The sequence below is a fragment of the Watersipora subatra genome, chromosome 10, assembly GCF_963576615.1.
Source record: "Watersipora subatra chromosome 10, tzWatSuba1.1, whole genome shotgun sequence".
Taxonomy (NCBI): Eukaryota; Metazoa; Bryozoa; class Gymnolaemata; order Cheilostomatida; family Watersiporidae; genus Watersipora; species Watersipora subatra.
In genome coordinates this window covers 7,932,847-7,940,681 of record NC_088717.1, presented here as the reverse complement: position 1 = coordinate 7,940,681, position 7,835 = coordinate 7,932,847, and the positions used below count along the sequence as shown (strand labels likewise).

The following is a 7,835-nucleotide window of genomic DNA, read 5'->3' as shown; positions in this document are numbered from 1 at the left end:
GTTAATAACTCCTAAAACACAAGCAATTGGAATGGATATCGGTGGTGTGCTTCATTGGCTATAAAAAGGTGACTCATTTGGTACGGCCAGAGTTTGAGTAAATTTGGAGTGAAATCTTAAAAAACAATGTTTTAAGTCGTAAACAGACTATAAGTCACTCCAGCTCTCGGCAGGAATGCTACTCTGACAAATCATCCTGGTTTAAACACACCTTCAATTCTTTACTAACAGTTGCTTGCAGTGTGAGAATAGCCTGGGTAGCTGAGATAGATTATAGGTTCAGCTCCTGAGACACCTAGCCTTAAATAAACCTTTAAACAATTATTGCGCTACGTATAGCCTATTCAGCATCTGTGGAATAAGTAACTTTGACAGCATCATTACCAATACATAAGAAAAAGTTGTAACTTTGGACTAAACATTTTATTTAAAAAAAAAATTTGCATGATTATTATGAAACCTAAACTAAATTTTAAAAGTTTTCTGTGAGAATTTAGCAATATTTTTTACATAAAAGGAAGGGTTAACAGCAGACATCTTGAGCTCATCGAAAATGGATTTTTAAACAAGCAAAGTTTTCTCCAACTCCTCTACTTCTTTTTCTTCTTTCCTGACTTTTTGCCCTTTCCTTTCTTTTTCTTTCCTTTTTTGAACGCGCCGAGACCTTTCCGCACCATAATTCCTCGCCACCATGACTCAAGTTTGATGCTAGCCTTCAGCTCGATCGCTTCCTGCTCCTCCTTTCGTCTCACCTTCTCCTTTTCGATTCTGTCTTCAACTACCACTTGCTCATACTCGGCGTACTGCAAACATTAAATTTAATTAAAATTAAATTTAATTCTTTGTAAATTTAATTCCTTTCAACTTTCCAATTTTTTGTCCATAACCAACTAATTTCCGAAACATTTCATTACTGTTATTACAATCGAGTTTAGATATTTTTCTTTACAGCTCCTACATTTGTCAATGCAAATACTGATAGAGCGTGTAACTCTAAAAGGTATGGTAAAATTTCAGTGGTTTGAACATAGACCTATTAACTATACTTAGTTAATAGGTCTATAGTTATAGGTATTGTTAATAGGTCTATGGGTTTGAAGGTTTCTAAATACTCAGGTAAGTCATTAGCTGCAGTGAACAATAAGACTAGCTCTATATTTTCGTAGAACAAACAAAAATAAAATGGTCATAAATTCTGAAACTAGGATGATCTTTATTTGGGAGAGTCCTGAAATACACTGTCTTTAGTCTCTCTTTTTACCTCATGGTAAAAACAATAACTAAAGTCAAATGTTTACTTATGATCACCTCTACATACAGATATTTGGAGATGAGACATGAATTGTAACCATATGCTTGATTTGACATATGAAGCAACTTCTCAATACAACAAAGTTTTGAGAGTAAATGTAAAAAAGCCGATAAAAATAACAAATAAAAAATGGAAATAATAAAAATATATACATAGAGTTAATTTAAACTACCTCCGCAAGTTAGAGCGAATTACACCAGACATTTTATCACTCTCTCCCACCAGACCTAAACATTGCCAAACCTATCAATTCACATGTTTCTAAAGTAAATCAATAAAAATAAAAATACAATTTTTTTCACTAAAATAAAAATATTTTTACTAGTTTTTACTTTATTAATTTATTTTTTGTAATACTTTTACATTTTCGCATTTTGATTTATTTTAAACTGGCGGTTATCCTGGCAACACTGGAGATTTTTTCATTTTCAACCAAAGTCAGCAAATCATGCGCGTCATGGAAACTTAGTGACTGTATTTTGTTCAATTTGTTCTAGTGCCAAAAGGCAGTGGCAGATATCTCAATTAATTACTTCTAGCATTGCAGGTTGACTTGTAACAAAATTCACATTACAGTTATTTGGTATCAAAAGATTCACCATGTCTTACTCTGCTGTGTTGTAGGTACAAAATATGTAGAAATGTGATTACAAGCTCTTGAAAGCTCAAAAACGAATAGTTAATCGCAGCCATCACAAAAACGCCGTAGTCTGGAATCCTGTGCCAAACCGCAAGTTAACTGCATCATGGAAACGGCATAAATCCACAAGCTAAGAGAGTTTTGCGATTCACAAAACTTTATCGAATCCATCACGCTTGCAAATAATGGAAACAGCACTTACGAATGATGCGCATTAACATACCGTGACAGCTATTAAATTTTAAACATTTGCACTACTTCTGATATCTTTTCTCAATTGAGTTTCTCATGTTTGCGTTGCTAACACAAGCATCGCTAACTGCGTCGATGATTATTAACTTATAGCGTACAATTCTTTACCTTTTTTCGCATCATACGAATGTCCATAGAAACACTTAATTCGCAAGATAACACAACTCCAAACTTGCATGATACACGTCATGGAAACACAGTAAGTGAAAACTTATAACATTATTTACCCTAACATGCGACTAGTTTTGACACACTTTGCAAATATCTGAATGAGTTAAAGGTTGACTTGCATCAAAATTCACATTACAGTTATTTAATATGAAAAAATTCACCATGTCTTACTCTGTTGTGTTGTAGGTGCAAAATATGTGGGAATGTGATTACAAGCTCTTAAAAGCTCAAAAATGAACAGTTAATCGCAGCCACACGAGACCGCCGTAGTTTGGATTCTCTTTCCAAAACGGCTCAAATGTGACGTAGCTGTGTTAGATAGTTTCTGTTTACACTTTTATGCAACCTTATTCGTCAAAATATTTCACAAATATACTTCACGTATTCAATAAAACCATGTCTATTGTTCTTACGCGTCTGTTTTATCGTCATTGTAATGATGTCACTTTTGGCAGTGATATCTTATAACTTACTGTAAAAATTTGGTTAATTTTTTTAGCCTTAGCTTGAAGGAGTACATATCATTGTCTGATAATCATGACGAGCCTGTTGGTCACCTGTGATAATCGAAAAGTGCTGCAGAAATTATTTGCGAAGTATTGGGTCACATGATCAGATTGCGACTTGCCGATTAGTCCAAGCCGAAACAAAACTGTAAATATACTGCATCTATATTTGATACGGGGTCTTCGGTAAAACCCGAAGTGTTTGTCATAAACTAGTGCTGCAATAAGTTTTATATTGAGCTTTTTATTGCCCTTTCAATTCACGGGAGAATATCACGTGACAAAACGATAACCAAATTTCATGACTACGTCTGAGAAATAAAGAGATTCCAATCTCCGGCGGCTTTTCATTTTTGAGCTTTTAAGAGCTTGTAATCACATTTCCACATATTTGGCACCTACAACACAACAAAGTAAGACATGGTGAATCTTTTGATACCAAATAACTGTAATGTGAATTTTGTTGCAAGTCAACCTTTAAAGTATTCCACTATTTCACATAGGATTTTACTGGATCTGCTACAATGCACTGATTATAGCAATAAGTTCTAAAGCGCCTCTTGACATGTAAGTACTTACTAGTTTGGTGAGTTCCTGCAGACGTTCCAGGTCTTTGGCTTTTGAAGACTTGAGGATGTCAAGCTCTCTTGATTTTTCCTCTGTGTCTTTTTCGTATTTAGCTATCCAGTGCTCAAGCTTCCCCTCAAGCAGCCCCTGATGAGTGCGGAGGTACTGCAAAATGTCCTCATGGCATCGCGATTCCTCGTCCAACTTGTTCTTGATTCGCTGAAGTCAAACATGACTATCAAAGGACCTGCTTTAACAATGAGCGAGGACAGCTACAGCTAGAAGACAACTCCCAATAAGGAAAAGATCCATCTAGATAGCAAAAACTTCTAGATAGTCAATCATAGAGGAGGCATAGGACGCAGCGTAGAAATACAGCACAGCGTAAAACAGACAGAAATAGCTTCTCATTATCTGCAAAGTGTAGTCAGATCGTTGCGAGCTTGGACAAGTTTCAACTAATATTCACAAAGAGTCGCGAAAAAAAGGCGAGCTAAATTACTCTACGTACTTCTAATTTTTTACCGATGAGTTTGAATGATTAATGAAGTCACTGGCAGCTACACAACTATTGCATTTAGTATTTACAGTGAGTTGAAACTCACTTGGATTGAAGTGAATTTGAAAAAATAATTTGATTTTATGCATCAGATTATTCAGTAATAAAATAAAATAAACTCTGAATTTGTCTGTGTTCAGCACAACCTGAGTTGCTGGAATCATCATCGAATGTAGGTTTTTGTGAATATGTGTGCAAACCCATACGCATGTATACGCGTGTGCAGATACATACTTGAACAGATGAACACATATACAAACGCATTTATATGCGCACACACACACACACGCATGCACGCACAGGCAAGCGCACACACAGACACACGGGCACACATGTCAGATAGCTATAACAAGTGAAGTTGTATGTATCACAGTACTTACATCAATCTCATCCTTGAGCTCCTTCTCCCCCATCGTGCACATCTTCTGTGTCTGGCTCACCGAGACGTTACACACCTTCTTTATGTATTTTTTCTCCATGCTTGTTTTTGCCTTCATTTCCTGCAGCTGGTCCTTAAGGTGGGCAATCATCTCCATTCTCATCTGGATCTAAAAACAAATATTGCACGACGAGTCAGACGCTTATAAGTTACCAATCCATTTGACTCGGGAGAATATCTGGTTTAAATTGTTATTTGAAAAGTAGATATGACATCACCCGCTTCCCATTATACGATTTAGCGATTTTGTTGCGTAACTTTGAAGATCCTCAAAAAACAAATACACAGAATAGAGAAAACTTTCATAAGGTAATCATTTTAATAAATCGGAATTTTTCTCCTACTATTTCTATTTAGAGAAATTACATTATTGCGTTTGGTAAATAACTGACAAATTAAAAACAGTCTATGTGCTTAGCAAGGTTATTCCGTATAAATGAATTACATCTTACCTCAGATTCCTTCTCCTTGCTAACATTAATTAGCTGCTCTTTCAAGTTTTTAATGTGCTTTCTTCCCTCTTCCTCTCTAGAAGAAACAATCTCATGTGTTAGTATACTAGATGAATACCCTGCGTTGCACGGATAATTAAATAATTACGCGATGAATTTGAGTGACTTAAGCTAGTAACTTTAGCAAGTCTAAATCTTTACTATAATAAGAGATGTGAAGCAAGCTTGATGTTATGGCCGTCATTGCGTTATGCATCAGTTATGCTAGCACAATTATGTGCACAATTATTAATTAGTATTATTGTTACTACAGTGGGATGGGCAGTGTAGTGGGTAGTATGCCTGTCGGGAGAGCCAGAGGATCTGAGCTCAAATCCAATGCCAAGCAAATATTTTTGTTCCTAACACTTTATCACCATAGCTGGACATTTGGATAACAAACACTGAGATTAATATATATACTAGCCGAATGTCCAGCGTTGCACGGGTATTAAAAAAAGCTTATAAACAGTCGCAGTAATGCAGTTGCCTGCCACTTGCCATTAGCCTGGCATTTTGATAATGTCTAATTTGAGTACGCTACTATCTGAATTGCTAAACTTACCAATAAGAGCCGTGAGAGCAAGCTTTAGTGACATTGCTTAACGCAGAGTGCTATGCGTATTCTAAGCGACATAGCGACTCATGTCGCCTAATGAAATCATTGCCTCTGGCGTAGCCTAATTGGGAAGATTATCGCCTGGTGATCGAAAGGTTTCCGGATCAAATCCAGCATGAAGCGGATGTTTACATGTATTTCCTAAATTTTAATAGCTATAGTTGGACACACCGAACGACGTACTTTGAGATTTATATATAGAAAAAAATAGATTAGAGAGTAATCCTAAAATTACATTGCAAAGTATATTATGTATAATAGATTAAAATTTCATGGACAAAACAATAGGCTGAAAAAAATATTTTCAACACCAAAATCTTTACAGCGCGTTATATAGTCTGGGATTGTAACAAAATGAATTGATGGTTTATGGTGACTGCACAGACTACCACAAACCCCTGTTATGAATTATGACTCACTTTCGTATTGTGTCTTGCAAGCGCTGTTTACGCACTTTCTCATCCTTGACAGCATCCACAAGAGCATGGTAAGTGTTGGTATCATTCAGCTCATGGATAGTTTTTATTACTATACTCTCTAGGAAGCCTCTGAAGTGTACAAAATATAAATATAAGAACAGGTGAGCTGGTTAACCGGTAGAAACATCTATTTCCATTAAATCTTTAAAATTTGTGTAAGCATTTCTGAATAGAATGGTGTGATGTACAATTGATACGACGCGTCGCTGGCTTTGCATGAAAATTTCATTTTCTTGATAATACGATCTGTCAAGACTTTGAAAAATACAAAACAAAAGACACCTGCTGTAACAATTCAAAAGGTAGCTTAAGCAGAAACATTAAAAAGGGCGAGTTACAAAACATGGCCCTCAGGCTACAAGATATATTAGCTGAACCAAAATAAAAACAAACCTGCATACAATATGATGACCAGCTCGCCATCATTGAACAACTGTCAAATAAGTTTCTGCATGGGAGAACCAATGTTACTCAATAGGAAACAAACAGAATAACAGCAACTGATAACATGAAACTTGAACAATATAACCAAATAGTAACATGTATACCAAGAAGAGCAGCTATTGATCCTAGATAACATAGACAAAATAGAAAAGAAATATTTTGTGAACGATTTTATAAAATACTTCTTAAAAACCTTTTGAAATGAGTAATCATTTTGATGATTTGTTTTGAATAAATTTTACATTACCTAAATTATTTCACAATAACAAAGTTTAAACAGCAAAAGATATGCATTCACCAACCCATATTTAACATTTTGTAGCAAATAGTTTTGTTGCATGATGATATTATATGCCTACATAATGAGTAGATATATATTAGATTGTAAAAGCTAATGAGATTATTATGTACACATAATTGCATGCTACTTATCAACTGCTCGTGAAAAACCAGCAGATGATTATTTCCTTTACCTGTCTTCTTGAACCTTGGACAGGTTATCCATTGTCAAAGGATTTTGTTTTAGATTTCTTGACATGACGTTGGTTGAGTTGGTCAATTCCTTTCCAAGTTGTTGAGCTTTAGCTCTGCTTACATGTTTAGTGGCAGAACCGGCTCTACCATGAGCCACTGCCCGATCAGTCATTACTTCTTCATAAGCATTCTCAAGATTTTTTTGTTCATCTACTAAAGTGCTTATTTCATCTTGCACAATCTTCAAATACAAACAGCGCTCTGTCGTAATTATACAAAACGATACTTTTCAAATTAAGGGTGGCCTATATTCAATTGATGGCATGTGTATAGGTCAGTAAAATTGAAGCTGCCAAGCTGTTTCAAATATTGTTGAATGTAACAATATTTTAAAGTTTTGCAGGTTCAATGTTACTGATTTAACTTATCTAACGGGATATCAAAGCTAACACAAATACCTGCTTGGCATCTTTTCTTGATTCATAGCTTCCTGGCATAATAGCACCTAAAATAGCTAATTGATCAGCACAGTCCTCCAAAACTGAAGCAGTACATATTGCCTCATACGTTTTTAGTGTTGCCAAAGCTGCACTTTTTCTGCTACTGGCCGACCTATTTTTCTGCAAACCACGGCTGCCACTATCCGCCATGATTGAATAATGTCGTCTTTTATCAAACTCAATTTAGTGATAAAACTCCAAATTCTGCTACTGCTCCAAAAGGTGAAAACATTATGCGGATTACAATAATAAACAATTCGATCGGCTGAAGCAATGTTATTCACGTTGTTGTTATGACAACTGCGCAGGCGCATAAGGAAATTCATTTTCGCGCAAGGCAAAAGGAAGCTGGGCGGTTTCCGGTTTATTTGGGTCAGTTTTG

General features: G+C 35.6%; 1 protein-coding gene across 1 annotated transcript; it reads right to left on the bottom strand.

The window, feature by feature from the left end:
- Positions 1-433: 433 nt before the first annotated feature.
- LOC137405915 (dynein regulatory complex protein 9-like) lies at positions 434-7,706 on the bottom strand. Its single transcript, XM_068092381.1, has 7 exons — positions 7,412-7,706; positions 6,953-7,194; positions 5,976-6,104; positions 4,899-4,974; positions 4,388-4,555; positions 3,461-3,667; positions 434-803 (listed from the first exon to the last, which is right to left on the bottom strand). The coding sequence occupies exons 1-7, from the start codon at positions 7,601-7,603 to the stop codon at positions 591-593; spliced, it is 1,227 nt and encodes a 408-aa protein (XP_067948482.1). The 5' UTR covers positions 7,604-7,706; the 3' UTR covers positions 434-590.
- Between the last annotated feature and the right edge of the window lie 129 nt (positions 7,707-7,835).

Coding starts and splice junctions, on each gene's coding strand:
- LOC137405915 (XM_068092381.1), bottom strand. CDS start 7,603: ATGGCGGATAGTGGCAGCCGTGGTTTGCAGAAAAATAGGTCGGCCAGT. Junction 4,975..5,975: donor TTGCAAGACACAATACGAAA/GTGAGTCATAAT, acceptor TGTTTCTTCTAG/AGAGGAAGAGGGAAGAAAGC. Junction 3,668..4,387: donor AGCTCAAGGATGAGATTGAT/GTAAGTACTGTG, acceptor GTTTGACTTCAG/CGAATCAAGAACAAGTTGGA.